The sequence below is a fragment of the Nomia melanderi genome, chromosome 13 (assembly GCF_051020985.1).
Source record: "Nomia melanderi isolate GNS246 chromosome 13, iyNomMela1, whole genome shotgun sequence".
Lineage (NCBI taxonomy): Eukaryota > Metazoa > Arthropoda > Insecta > Hymenoptera > Halictidae > Nomia > Nomia melanderi.
The window spans coordinates 11283013-11298910 of record NC_135011.1 but is presented as its reverse complement, the minus strand read 5'-3'; the positions used below and the strand labels follow the sequence as shown (position 1 = coordinate 11298910).

Here is a 15898-nt window from a genome sequence, read left to right as displayed (position 1 = left end):
AAACGTCAAGTGATTTTTAACGTGGAGGATCGATGGCGGTAGCTCATGTCTCTCGGGAGTGCCTATTCTATTTCCGCAATGGAAAATAAAATCTGTGTTGTAGCTTTCTTTGATGGTTTTCATGTGGAAAAAGACTGCTTCATCGCATATTGTAGTTACATTTTATCTCAGACGCTTGCTTTCCAATATAAACAGAAGAAATATCTGGAAAAATGAAATATGACGGATATCGTTTTTTTTAAACATCAATTACACATCTTTATATGTTTATAATGTCATAAAAATATATAAACAGTTCAAAAATCAATCAGTAAGCCATATTTTCGTTTTAAACATTTAAAGAATGTTTTCAGTACTAAAACTTCCGACTAATAATGCAATTATGTTATCACTTTCATACTTAAAATTTAATTTCGTAGATAATGCCCCAATTGTTTTATCAGTTCAAAATTTCAGCGATAAAAACTCTCTTAAACTACGTAGATCGAAAACGTGACTTCCCTATACAATTAACACTAGAACTACCGTAGTCTTCAAAATGACGGGTTTTAGTATTTTTATTCTGCAATAATTGATTATCGAATATTAGATTATTATTGATTATAAATATTGAGTAATTAATATCCGAAATAATTTTGAGAATAAATAGTAACAAATATCCGAAGAAATCGAAAAATAAATATATTTTTGCAATCTTTGTAACGATTAGAGATTAGCTTTAATAAATGCTTGGTTGTTCTAGTGTTAACGTTCAAATAATACATGAAATTCGAAATTTGATTTCTTTCACAATTATACCGAAAAACTCGATAAAAATCACCCAGTGACAATTATAAATTACAATTTGTATTTAATAGCGTAACTTCAAATTCAAAGTAAGCGAATATCCGTTTCCTTCTTATTTTATCTCTCCGATATCGGTAGGAAAACACTACCAGCATAAACGTTTATGAAAGTTTTGTCCGATAATGTTATTTCAAATTTCTACAAATGAGTCTATCTACAGAAGTGGAATCCACAAATTACCATCATGCTGGGAAGAGGTTTTTAGTGACTGTGGAAATGATATTGTTCAGTAAATATTTATAAATGAAAATAAAATAAATATTAATATTAAAAATGTAAGAATTTTCGAAATATTATCGTATGCTTTCTATAAAAATCGAGAACATCCTTGATGATCTTCATTGAAAGTACACAATATGCAATTGATCAATATTTAACAAAACACATCTTTCCATATTTCGACGGTTCAGAAACATTCTCCATTTTTATAGAAACCATATGATAACATTTCAAAAATTCTTACAATGTATTAGGTTGATACAAAATTTTTGAAGTTGTTTTGCAAGAAATGAAAAGAAGTGTTCTCAAGTGTTCGCTGGATAAACCAGAAATATGTAAAAACTAAGAAAGAGGTGTCCTTTATACGCGTTATAATACTTTGCAAACAGTTGTTATTTGTTTCTAAGAAAAAAATTTGTTCATTAACGACGTACAAGAAACGTCAACATTTTTGCGGCGACCCAATATTACTTTCTTTCAATTCAAAAACGGAGAGAACTTTCCAGCAGACCTAATAGTAATGCGCAACTTCGAAAGGAAAAGAAGACGAAAATTTGAAATATGAGCAACCGGCGAAGTCTTTATTGGTATCCACTCGATAGTACGTGACACAAAGAAATAGAAGCTCTTGAGCAGAAGACGAGCGCACAAGCGGACACAGTGGAAGCTATTTCCGCGTGTCACGAAGAGTACAATCGGGCACAGAGACGGGCATTAGTATTCGAATGCCAGAGGAGCCGCGATGGGAAACTCACCTACCAGCGTGCCTCACGTTCGAGTAACTCGGAATACTGATACATTCGCCGTTGTAACGAACTGCTGCGAAATCGTAAAGCTTATACCCCGCGAATTGCTCGAGTCTGGCGTATGTAATATTAACTATCGTTTACCATTCGTTTCACATCCGAAAGCATAAGCGTATTGCCTTGCTTTTATAGGCGGCGGAACTAAAATAACGACTGCAGCGATTTCACGAATGCCCTGCATTGTGCGTTCAAGTTTCTTGATTTAAATCGTGCTACTGTGTGTATTCAATCAAATGTTTCGCGGCAAGTAAACTAGTAATTACAAAAAGAAATTTAACAGACGAAATCCAGGCGATTTCAGTAATTTGCACTAGAACTACCGAGCGTTTAATACGATTAATATGTGATCCTTATAAAAATTGTGACAATAGATTTTTTTTCGATTCCTTCATATACTTCTTATAGTAGTCGAGTGAAATCATTTATTTTTTAAATCATTTCGGATATTTAACACTTTTAAGATATCAATATCAATAATATCAATAATATTGATATCTTAAAAGTGTTGATAAGATATCAATAGTTGCGAAAAAGGAACACTGATACTCGCCATTTTGACACATGCGGTAGTTCTAGTGTTAATGATTAAAATTAATTTATTATTATTATATGATGTAAAAAATTATTGATTCATTGCGAAATTTAATGTCGTGCCATGTAATTTAATTTTGTCCAAGATGTATCAAAATAGGAGACGTACAACTGAGTAGAATATAATTTTATAACAAGCAAAGATAATGCTTCTACAGGACTTCGTTTTTTAAACATTTGAAAGAAATTTATTCACCAAAATTAATGAATAGGAATTGGTTAACTCGTTTCTACAGTAATTGCCATTTATAACCTTTAAGATTACCAATATATGGAAACTCGATACATTTTCAAACTCAATTTTCTCGAAAATGAGGTTTCAGAAGAGAAAGTTACATAATACGTATAAAACATTATTCTGATTATACTACCTGTGATAAAACAACTCTGCGATTATTTATAAAACAAATAAAATTTGCTCAAGTTAATATTCTATTGCCACTATTATATTCTTACTTTATTTGCGTTTATGTGTTTGTATCATTATAACTATACGACATAATAACAGCTCGGTTTCAAGTAGGTATCATTACTCGATGATAGGTTTTATGCATTTACAGCAAATATGATTACGATAATCACAGTGGAATGAGTAGTTTAGCACGAAACACACTTTAAACCTCTTAAGTCTTTCACAGTTTGGCGCGGTGAAGTTTCAAACAAACCGTCAGGCATCAAATGGTTTAGTACGTAATGCCTCCGACAAGCCGTCTCCTTACATATGTAAATATTGACTTGTGCCTTTAGCAATAAATACAGAAATCGCATAAATAGGAATATTAAGATATATGATTGAATCTGTGATAAATTTTTATATAAATGAAATAAATTTATAATGCAATATTCTACTTTCTTTTTACATCATTGTGTTGTATCTTCTGAAAAATTTTAAAAAGCTTAAAGTTAGTACTATTTTGTTTGCCACGTCTTTTTGCAGGATACGTTTCTGCTTCCTTGCGAATTTTATTACTAAACGTGATTGCACTTGCATATAGCATAGTGAATCTGATAGCTGCCATAGTGAATTTTGCAAAATAGGAGCGTAAGAAGGAAAAAATATTTACATTTTTTTAAAATATTTATTAGACTTAAAAGATGAAAGAAATTTTCCTTCGCCCGATTCATTGTAGAATAGGCTAATAGAAAATAATAATAAAATGCAACGAGCGTCATAATAAAGTCATCCTCAGCGTTAAATATCTTCACCAATATACGCTCAATAGTTATACGCAAATTCTACAAACAGCTAAACATTGTTCCTTACAGTATAAAAAAGGACGAATCTAATACATAACATCATATTACTACACAACACCTAAGAAAAAAACATAAGGACAAGAACCAAATAGAATCCAAACGGACAAAATATTATTTTCACCATCCATCAATGAATAGCCACTGGCATCGCAACAACCGCCCCAATCAGCAACAAACAAAAACGTTCCTAAATCGAGGATGCTGATAACGATAACAGAATACATAAACACTGATTTGCCTACAAGCTTCGTTTAGTATCGGGAACCGTTGTCCGGCGACTCGTCGATCCTCGATACCGAACACGAAGGCATGAATCGAGTCGTGGCAAGACGATGCCCGAGGAAAAACAAGGCCCGCTCCGCGACAGCACGTACCTAGACGCACACACGCGGCCGCGCCGGCCCGGTGCGTATGTCAGGTGCGTAATCATTTCTAATGAAACGTTGTCATTTAACAGTGCGATTGTAAGAGCGCAGAAACTTGTTTTCACTTGCGCGAAAAACGGCGACCGTTAATGCAGCGGTAAAGACGCCTCTCCCGTTACAGCATTGCGCGAGCACCGCGTACACGCGGGGAACACCTTCCTTCGGCGACGCGCTCGCTAGCGAGCTAACGCGTACGTGTCGCGGATTTTCTGCGGCTCGGCCCGACCATTCTTCGTGCGAGTACGCGGGTTCGAGGTAATACGCCCAAAGACGTACCGAGGAATGCACGCAGAGCAGAGACATTTCTAGAAATACTCAGGACAAACACGCCTAATCTCCCACGGCCTGCGCGGCCCCGGCTCCGCCATCATCCGAGCTTCTGGGCTACTCCACAGCCGTGTATCAGCGGTGACGCTGCGCCGCGCCAGAAAAAAACCCTGAGTGCCACCGTAACGAGAATGTTACACGGACTTCGAAATTCCGGCGTTTCTAGGAATCCCTCGCGCCTTCGGGGCCGCTGTCACGTAGGTGTGACTTCTGGCAGCCAACAGTTACGCTGTCCGGTTCACGGGTTTTTATTTCGACGATCGTGTACGTCATTCTTGTGGAATTTGATGCGTGAACTCTTGGGCTACCGGACATTTCTTTGTTTCACTTTGGGAGAAAATTAACACTGAAACTACTGGACCAGTGGAAATTATCGATTTCGAGATGTTTATTTTAGAATTATTGAAATGATAACGATGCTTTTGTGACAAGTTTCGAAATAAATTCCTGTGTTTGTAGAAATGCAATAATAACAGACGCTTCAAATTTCGAGAAATGTACTAATTTTTATAACGAATTGTATGTAGCCCACTCTTATTGCTCGGTAGTTCTAGTGCTAACCCTTTGCACTGAGATTTATTTGTCAATTAAGATTGATGCAACTACTTCGTCGTTAATCATTTATTGTAGAAAGAAACAAATAATAATAATGCGTAATTCTATTTCATGAAAATTGTGTATATTTACGTCTGTTAAATTCTGTTTAAAATTTTTGCCACGAGTCTGGCACGTTATTAAAAGTCAAAGGGTTAAGTTGAAAGGAGTAACCGGTGTAGATTGTAACAAAACGCTTAAATGATAGAATAATCCTCACTTCTATATCGGACTACTAATTTATTTCGTAAAATAGACATCAGACTATTATTGATACGGCCAAAGATGTAACGCAAAAGGCTTGTGTATTTAATTGAAATTTTGTTTTTCTTCATATTTCTTGTTATTCAGAAATTTAACTTTTAACAAGGAATCAGGCAATTTTGAAAATGATTTCTACATTAACCATGAATGATGCGCAAACGTTTTTAGAGAAAATGATTGTGCTAACTTTTCAAAATAAGTCAAATTATAATTTTGTAATATTATAAACAATGAAATATGTTTGAATAATCTTTAAAGGGAACGAGACAATACGCAATAATAGTTTCAAATAATTTTTATTTTATTTTGAGTACCAAGAATCTGAGACAAATTCAAATTTTATATTACACGATAGAGAAGACCTTTTTGAAAGGAAACACTTTTATAAAAATTATACTTTATACTTTAATACAAATTTCCTTTATTTTTTTTAATTTAAGAAAACAAAATCTTTTTATGTAACGCGAAGAAGTTCTAGCAGTGGTTCTTCTGATTTAGGAGAATTTATGAAATTATTTTCTATATCTAGGTTTAATTAACTTTTATATTTAACATATAATAAATGTTTATTTTTTAAAAATGCACTTTTACTTCAAAATTAGGTTTCTCAAAAATAGGAAGCGATGGAAAAGAATTGTCAATTTTGAGTTCGGCGTATAAAGCTTTACAAAAGTCACACAATAAATGTTAGAACAAGTGAAAAAAATATTTGTTAAACCGTGTTATTACCCGATGTCACGCGCACGTAATTTTTATATTTCCAGACCCATGCCAAATTATAATACTGTTAATAATGAAATTTGTAACACTATCTTTCATCCAGAATATTCCCTAATAATGGAATTAAATGAATATTATACATCATAGATCATACATGTAAATAGATACATTCTGAAAGTAAAATTTTATATAAAACTTTTCTTATCTCTTATTATCTCACATTGAACAGCTTCGTTCCTTTCTAAAACGCATAACCAAATACTTAAATTTTTATCCACACATTGCAAATAACAGTTCAGCGTAAAATTTTTTATACGATACCCTTTTGTATGTTTTTCTTAATTTTTGTTTGCATATTTCTTATAACATACGTACTCTTCTTAATTTCAATATAAAATTTTAAACTGTTCACACAATTCAAAAACGTAAATATAACAATTTACCGAGAATAATCAATATAGAGGGTTCTGACATAAAGTAATATAAAAAAATATAAATATCAATACAAAGAAACAACAATATTCGTATTTCATAAACACTATTGTCAATTTCAGAAATTCGTTTAAATCACTCTGTTACCCATAGAAAGTAGTGGAAATTCTTTTTCTATTTTTTCTGAAGTTAAATTTTTTCTAAAAAAAAATATCCTATACACATTTGCAACAGACGACTGAAAATACCTCAACATTCAAAGTTTATTTCAACACATCGAAAAAAACGTCCACAAAACTAAAGTGACATTTCTATTAAGCACCGGAAAAAGTTCGTATAAGTTCTTAAATCAAAATTTAAACACGAAGAACGTTTGTGTAAAATAATTATATTTCTTTAATGCCAACAGCATAAACATAACTTGTTGCTAATGCCAATTTCATTCATTAAACTAGTGAAATACTGACTGAAATCGTATCGCAATTCATCGCTAACTAGAAAACCTCTCGAGCTTTTTCCAATACCTAATACAATCTTCTTCGAGAAAACTAATCGCGTAATTACTTAGGAGATATGGTTACCATAAGTGTAACGAGGCAGTTATAGTCCCTACTTGAAAATGAAAGTACGTGAAACTGCGGATACCACCAATAGCGTGTCATCATTGAGAATTATTGTCAGAAAATACAACGTGAAAACGTCTTACGTTCAGAGATTTTGTAGCTGTTATTTACATGATTTGCATCTCGTTTGTTTTTTGCTCATCTGCAATGAACCGCTTGAAAGACCGTGATTTTTTTTGTCGGATCGTAACGTGCACGTTGGACGGCTTGCGCCACGGCGCACGACTCATCCGGAATGATCTACATGGTAGTGGCGGCTTGTAGTGGGTGTATACACGATAATAACTTTGAGATTCACGACAGGGAACCTCCTATGCATTGAACGGTACGTGTAATGAACGATACCTCATCTATTACAGCACTTGTCAAGTATCTCTCATGGCGTGCTTAAGATGTCTTGTATCTTTTGGGAAATAAGTACAAAATGCGGGGATCAGGTTCGTGCAATGAAATAGAGACAGACAAATTGCATTCAATACGACATATCATTTTATTCGTTTTGTGATAGCTGTGACTTTCAGGGACTGTAATTAATTTGTATGTAATCGAACCAGTAATTAAGTTAATTTGAATTTTACTGTATTGACTACTTATTACAAATGACATATCATTTTCTACTGGTTTTGTATCATATGAATCATCGCATATAAGATGTCTCAAATGTAATAGATAATAGAATAGAATAGATTTCTCAAACCCAGTTTGTATTTTTATAATCAATTTGTAAAAATCTTCTCCTTAGAATGTTTTAACACTAAAACTACCAAGCAATTAGAGTGACTTATTTCCAGTCTTTTATAAAAATTAAAACAATATGCTTTTCAAGATTCGAAGGGTCTCCTAGCCTTGTATCTGTACAAATGCACGAATGTAATGTAAAATCTCTCTGAAAAATGTCTTCGCAATTTTAATATTTGTAAAATAAAATTCTGAAGTAGGTCAATTTGACCTATCTGGTAGTTTTAGTGTTAAGAGATTACTTAGAATTAACTATTGAGAGAATATTTAGAATAATTAAGAATAGAATAGTTAATAGTTGATAGTTAATCTTAACCTCTAATAAACAAGAAACAACAAAATTTCAGTAAGAAATAAACCATATTCTGAACTTTTCAGACTACAAAAGAACATCGTATGCTACAATAATACAAAGAACTAATCACTGTTATTAAAACTGTATTACAAGTTTACCTTAGTTTCACGTAACGTGCAATTAAATGTGCTACCCGGTAATTATCCAACGTACGTTATTTTCTTAAATATCAATAATTTGCATAATAATACCTGCATGCCTATATGCCCGTTGAAAATATTTGGTCAAAATATACAAGCTGGTAATTCTATGTTCTCATAATGATTTCATCGAACGTAAAGGCGGAGAATGTTATACGGTACAAATGCCTTAGATTCAAAGATTTTATAATCAGGATACTTTTCCTCTATGAACATAGTCTTGATTATCAGAGCGTTACTAACCTCGTAAAATTTTTATAACGATTATACAGATCTAGGTAACTATACCGAAGCCTCCGCCATCCTGTTACATTATCAGATTCGTTTAACACCGGCACGCTATACCGTAAAACTTAGATTGTATCCTCTAAGACCAAGCCGACTATAAACGTGCTTTAATCTTTCGCAATCTCATTCGTCTTAAAGGTTCTATCAAGCTTCACAGTCTATCGATTTATCAAAAAAGATATTAAGATACAGCTATGTAAATTGCATATTACGTTCCGCATTATCTAAATTCTTTATGCAAATAGTGTACCGAGAATCAAGATAAATGGAAATGGCAATATAAAACTTGTTCCTTAATTCAAAAGTAATATTTTACTACTCTAAAATCCAATATCTTTCATTTTATATAAACTCCTTTTGCATCGAACTGTGAGAAATGTTCTAAAATTATAGGTACGTGTGTAAAGTGTATGATAACCATGTTTGGAAATTTAAATACTTAGTAGTTTATATTTTATATAGTACTGAGATTATACACATTCTGTAGATATATATTAGGATGATGTAAACGTTTTGACGTTTTTAATTTTCAGATTTAGTTTAGTAGCTCAACTGTTCATTGACTAAACCAAAATTAAGCAAAGATTAAGAAAGAAGTGTTCTTTATACATGTTGGAATAATTTGAAAACAGATGTTATTTCTTCGAAGAAAATATTTTTTTGTTAATCACGTAAAAAAACGTCAAGACTTTTGCATCAGCTCAATATACATGTATACACATCACCTGAACTTCTATATTTTGGAAGCATGATTTTATTTGAATACTATTTTTACATTTGGAGTTTATTTACAACAGTATTTTTTCTTTCTATATATTTCACATTTATTCAGACATATTAATTCACAAAAAAAAGTTACGAATACTCATATCTAAAGTTGATATATCAATCATTTCAGATCTGTGCGATTATTTTCATTAATTTTTTCCATCTTGCAGCAACTTTATCTGAATTTTATCGTGCATGTCTATAAAACCTCAGAACAACATCTCATTAAAAATGAAACAAGCATAACATTAATAAACATGTTTATGACCAACATTTAAAAGCATACATATAAAATTCAATTATAAACATCTTTCTAGGATGATCTGATTCCATTGCATACCTACAAATTTATAATTTAATTGCACTCATTTCGACCATCCTTTTTTGCAAGGAACAATAAACAATTAAAACACAGAAACATCTTTTACTGCTGATATACATACGTACTTTTTATTTCATGTACACCTGACCGTTTAATGTAGAGATATATACATGAAATCTTAAATCTCTAAAGTTTCATAATCTAAAATTTCATTAATTTAAATGTTTCCGAATTCCTATTATATATCATTCTCGAAGCCAGTTAATTGTTATAATCACGTAAAAAGATCAACCAAAACGAGCAAGGAAATGTCTACATAAGAAGATACTCCGCATATTTCTCATTCTTCATTAATGTATTCTACATGTAGTTCCCGAACCATCAATTTACTAGGTCAGTCGCATAGCGATATCCATCCATCTCACGATTTCACGCTCGATAGTTTAATGAAATCACGAGGGATACAGTATTCCCAGCAGATACAGACATAAACTGCGAAGAATTTCTAAACTCGCAATAAATTTCGGCAAAATGATCTGACGACCGTTAACGATCACTGTATGTGGCACATGATTTATGCCACTACTTTTGGATGATCTGCTGAATGATATTCTCGAACTCTGTTTTGTATTCCGGTAACTAACGACTGTTGTTTGTAAATTTTTTACGCTGAATACGAATTTGAAAATTATTTTACTCTATTACTTGTAGTTTTTAAAAAGTTCAAATTTGATAAAACGAAATTTTCAGATGCAAAAACTTTTGGTGTTTTAAATACATACCTTATAAAAATGTTTTTCAAAAAGTTATTATTTCAAAGGTTAAGATTTCATTTTCAATATTAAATTTCTCGAAAACTAAGGTTAATCGAAACGAGCAATTTTCAAATTCATATTTAATTCGTATTAATTACTGTCTATCCTCAGCCTTTTTCTCTCAAGCCAATATATGGTCGATTCACGTATCACTTTACATGTTTTTGGCTATAAAATATTCCACAAGTACAAAAGGGTATCCACTAACTCTGGACTATCAGTAAAAAATAATTACAAATCAAAAAAATTCAAAAACGTTATATTGTAGTTAACAGACAGACTTTTCGTTTACTTTGCCAATTCTTTTGCATACCTATACAAACCTTTGACACCTTTTGCATGTGGTTAAGAAAAAATTGTTTTCTTTGGCAGAAATTACATCTGTTTTCAAACAACGAAACCTTTTCAGTCAACATACTCCAATATTAATGAAGCTTATGTGAGACATAGTTCTTAAGAAAATGTTCCACGCATATTTTTTCTTATCGGCCAACATCCACTCTGAATGAGTGAAAATACTCCTCAAAGTAGAGGGTTGAAAATATATTTTTTACAATATCTCTGCAACCAAAGGTCGCAGAAAAGAAATCTGAATTGTTTATTTAGAGGCGAATAATTTAAAAAGAAAATTTCTTTTCCATACCTCCTAGTTGCAGAAATATTATAAAAAGTAGTTTCATCCCCCAACTGTGTTTTCAGCTCTTCAAAGTGAATGCTGGTAGATAAGAAAAAATACGTGTCAAATAGTTTCTTGAGAACTATGTCTCACATAAGTTTTATCAAAATCCGCATGCACTGGTTGAAATGGTTCCCTTGTTAGCACATTGTTGACCGGTCACAAGTTAACTCGTTTGCACCTGACTTAGCCATTTCGAATGTTGAAACGCAGGGCAAAATATTCAAAGTTATATAAAAGATATGTCCAAAGTTTCATTTCAATTCACTATATATAAATAAAGTATAATGAAGTTTATTTAGATTGTTTCATTTTCATTTAACTACGAAGTAATAACTGGTAATATGGGATAGTTTCTGCGTAAAATTGCCTGTCAACAATGTGTTAGTTGTGGTTTAACCAGCGAACAGTTAATAGTTCTTCTTTTTATGTCTTATAAAAAACGTGAAAACTTAGGTCAACCCAATAACTCCGTATACTATAGGTTAAGAACTGGTTTATTGAATACTGAATAGAAGATAATCGTGGGTGTTCAATAATCACGAAACGAGAGTCACAACGAAAAGGCTAGGTATTGTTGAATTCAAACTAAAAATGTATATTCATTGAATGTGCAGGTGGTTGGCTTGCAGAGGGTCGGTAGCAGCAGCGACATTTGGCCGCTGGAGAGGCCAGAGGGAATGCCAGCCATACAATCCCTCGAAGTGATGTGCGGAAAGGATCACATGGATGTGCATCTCTCGTTTTCCCAACCCTTTGAGGGCATAGTTTCATCCAAGGGCCAGCACGCTGATCCGCGATGCGTCTACGTTCCGCCTTCGACCGGGCAGACTTTCTTCTCCTTTCGAATAGCCTACGCTAGGTAAGATCGTGGGATTCCCCATTGATTCGCCGGACCGTATCTATCTAAGGAAACATCTTTATGGGTAGGCTCTGTGCAGCTTGACTCGCTGAAAGGATTTAAAGCGCGTGGAACCACTAATGGCTGATTGCGCCTCTCTATTTATCGTACCTTTCAAATCATTCTTAACTTATGATCTTAGATGTGCGATTAGGTAAAGGGTCGAGCTTCGATGAAAGTTTGACAAGTAATAATTAACATCAAAACTACCAAGCATTTAATATGATTAATATATAACCCTATAAAAATTTTAAAAATAAATTATTTTCAGTTTTTTCAGCTATTTGTTATAGTATTCGAGTGAAACTATTTATTTTCGAAACCATTTTAAATATTCTATGTTGTTAAGTTATCAATAATTGTGAAACAAGAAAACCGAAACCAGTCATTTTAGTTGGTTCAGAAGTTCTACGATTATAAACTCCTAATTTATGATCTTGGATGTGTAATTAGATAAAGAATCGAGCCTCGATAAAAGTTTGATGAATAATAATTAATCACTATGAAATATGTTCTTCATACAAATTAACCCCTTGCCTTATAATGACCAGTGAGACTCGTGGTTGAGGTTTCTAGGTTAATTTAAGAAAAATCCATGTTCCTTGTTGCACGTGGATCGAAGCGAAAGGCTGTTTTGCTGGTTTTAATATGTCATCTTCAGAGTTAATGTATATTTCTATTAATGTGTATTTATAAATTGCATCTATTGGTCGAAACATAAAGTATCTATTTATACGAATTATAAGTATTTTAAAATTAATTGGAATTGAGAAGTATTGTTGAACATTCTTAAAAATTTAAAACATTTAAGTTGCAATGTAAAGATTCTATTATTGTCTACAAAATATTCAAGTTATGTAAAGAAACTTCAATTCGAACAATATATGGAATATTAGTTTTGTTTATCTTTGGTGTGATTACTTTTTTAATAGCTTACTGTGCAGAATTTGATTAAAAAACTATATATTAAATGATATAATAAACTCTACTATATATTAAAATTTTTATTAATTTACAGAAAAGCTACCTCTGATTTGTAACTCATTTACTAATTCTAAATCTAACACGTGAATGTATTATAATAAAATAAGAACAATATAATACTATAAAATAAAAATTTGTAATGTGTCAATTTTATTTATGTTATACATTTGTAACAATAAGCTGATCTAAACACTAAACTCCGTTTACTCGTAGATGTGGTACCAAACCAGACATGCACGGGCAGTTTTACGAGAATACCGTTGTTGTGCAGTATGACAAAGATTTGTTGGAAGTCTGGGACGAAGCCAAGCGATTACGATGCGAATGGTTCAACGATTACGAGAAGACTGCCTCAAAACCGCCAATGGTCATCGCGGATCTTGATGTAATTCAATTGGACTTCAGAGGTATGACTTCTCATCTCTTTACTATTTATCTTGAATATATCCTATTCAATAATTAAACAATTTTTCTATATGCAAACTAGTCTACTACACGTAACAGTATTTTATGAGCAAGAATCAAAGTAAAATAAAGAATAGCTATATGATAGTTGATTAAAGACTGACGATATTACGATTATAGTTTTGTTTTCAAGCTTTTTGAGATATGACGGTACGCCAATAACGACACGCGTCAGGCAGATCAGTACAGGCATTGAAAAACACACCATGCAAGAGACAAAGACAGAGATCTAGCTCACGCGTTACTATTAGTAAATTTTAATCGTTAGCAATTTAACGATTTTCTAATTTTTCTATAGCAACTCCAACAATGCATCTATTGAGATTTTAATTGATTTATAATTCATAATTATAATATACCCAAGCTTCGTCTCATTCATTTTTTCATTAAAAATTAATAAATCAATGATAATGCGATACGATATAAATACAATTATAGTTGAACAAAATTTGTTAAAATTAGAAGCAATTAGAGACAAATGATGGCAATGTTTATAATTTCTTGTAGTTTTAACTATGCAGAAAAGGAATAGAATCTTTTATTGTACTAAAATAATTTTAACTGTAACCATGACGAAGGATAATACTTATAAATGTGTATTTGAGAGAAGAATCAAATTAAACACATTGCATACCAATCTCTTTTTTCCCACAACATAAACATTTCAGAAAATAGAATGAAATCAAAGAGTTTAAGGATTCATTATTACCCAGTGTGAATTCATCAAGCCATCATTCCAACAATTCATCAGACGTCAGCTCTTCCTAAATTGGTTTAATGATTTCCAGCACCTTGTCAATTAGCGGTGATTTTCCAAGCGTAAAGCTTGTATCAGCTTCCACTGTATACTGATTACCCCTGAAGGTTGGTTTTGTAGCTTGTCTTGCGTGTAAAAATGTGACTGCTTTAGTAAAACGAATAATAAAGCTCTCTCATTTTTATAATTTTACAAATTATATCACTTTGAGAGTACGCGCATTAACATTTGCCACTTCTTCTTCAAATGTTTCTCTTCCTTCATTTATCGCAAACTTAGCAAACAATCTATAAATAGATTCTGATTCATTGTGCACATTTTGGGAAATCGAATAATTAACTTTTCTTCGCACGGTGAGCTCACCAATGTGTTACTGCATGCCGTTTCTGCTCGAAAATCTCTGACACGTTAACCCGACAGAAAACGTGCAAAAGAGGATATAGTGAACATTGGATATTGCAACACTCATCAGGACCGAAAAATTGCAATTATGAAAATGTCGAGTCGATTCGACCCCAAAAAACGAAGATTATAGCATGCGTAACGCAGAAAAGAATAACGCGAGTGAAGGGAAAAGAAAGACTGGGAGTCGAAGCGTTTGACAACATTAAGGCTCGCGATGAGGTTAAGACTTTCAACTCAAAAATCAAACCATTTTATTTTCTAGTTTTGATGAATGAAACTTTCACCATCATGTTCGTTATATTTTTCTTTTGTTCATGTTCTTTTGTGACCAAAATGACACGAATTACAATAGAATCACGATCGTAACTGACGTCCTGAATTCAAAAACAACACACGCCTATTTTTCTACATTATATATATGAGTAATTGATGTAACTGTTGCCAACTTGCTCAGGCCTATTTAATAATAAATGTCGATTGATTGACTTGTGTTGTTTTAAAATTCATGGCATCAATTGCTTGTATAATAAGCGATTGTATAATAATGATAATAACTTGTATAATAATATTCGACTGAAGTTTCGAATGCACAAAAGAACTACGAATAGGAAAGAAAGAGACGTTGAAATCGTCGACAACAATCGGATCACGTTGTACTGCCGGGGATGAACAATGTTGCAATCATGAGAAGGTCCTCGACATCGCGACTGTTCACTATACACGTTTTTTAAGTCGTCGCGATAGAAAGACGCCTGTATATATTACGCGTAATCGAGTACCCTTTATTAAGGTGTTAAGTTTCACGTATAAATCAAGCTTCCAACACGCGGTCGTAAATATTTCGTAACTGGTATTGTACGTCGAGTGACACACATTAAAGCAATCGCAAGGTGGTTGGAGTTGAATGAACGCTGCGGCGGTTTACGTCAGCCACATTTTGCCGTGTACAAGTCTACGGACACGTAGCGGATAGGAGAAACGATGATCCCCCGGCGCAAAGAGTTTAATACGTGGTAAATGATGGTACCGTACACGGTAACTCGTGCACTCGTGGTTGACCACAGGTGGAACCGCAGCCGCGCCACTTAATTTCAATTTATGCAACACGTATAAATTGCACCTGGCACGCCGTGCCTAGAAAGCGACCGCTGCCCGGCCCTCCTACCTTTAGAGCGCAAAT

At 33.0% G+C, this 15898-nt stretch overlaps 1 protein-coding gene across 1 annotated transcript in view; it reads left to right on the top strand.

Moving 5' to 3' along the window:
- m (zona pellucida domain-containing protein miniature) overlaps positions 1–15898 on the top strand; it is a 58881-nt gene that overhangs the window by 37425 nt on the left and 5558 nt on the right. The window contains exons 3-4 of the mRNA XM_031973554.2: positions 11824–12068; positions 13305–13498. Coding sequence (XP_031829414.1) covers positions 11824–12068; positions 13305–13498 — 439 coding nt within the window. The remainder of the gene's footprint in view (positions 1–11823; positions 12069–13304; positions 13499–15898) is intronic.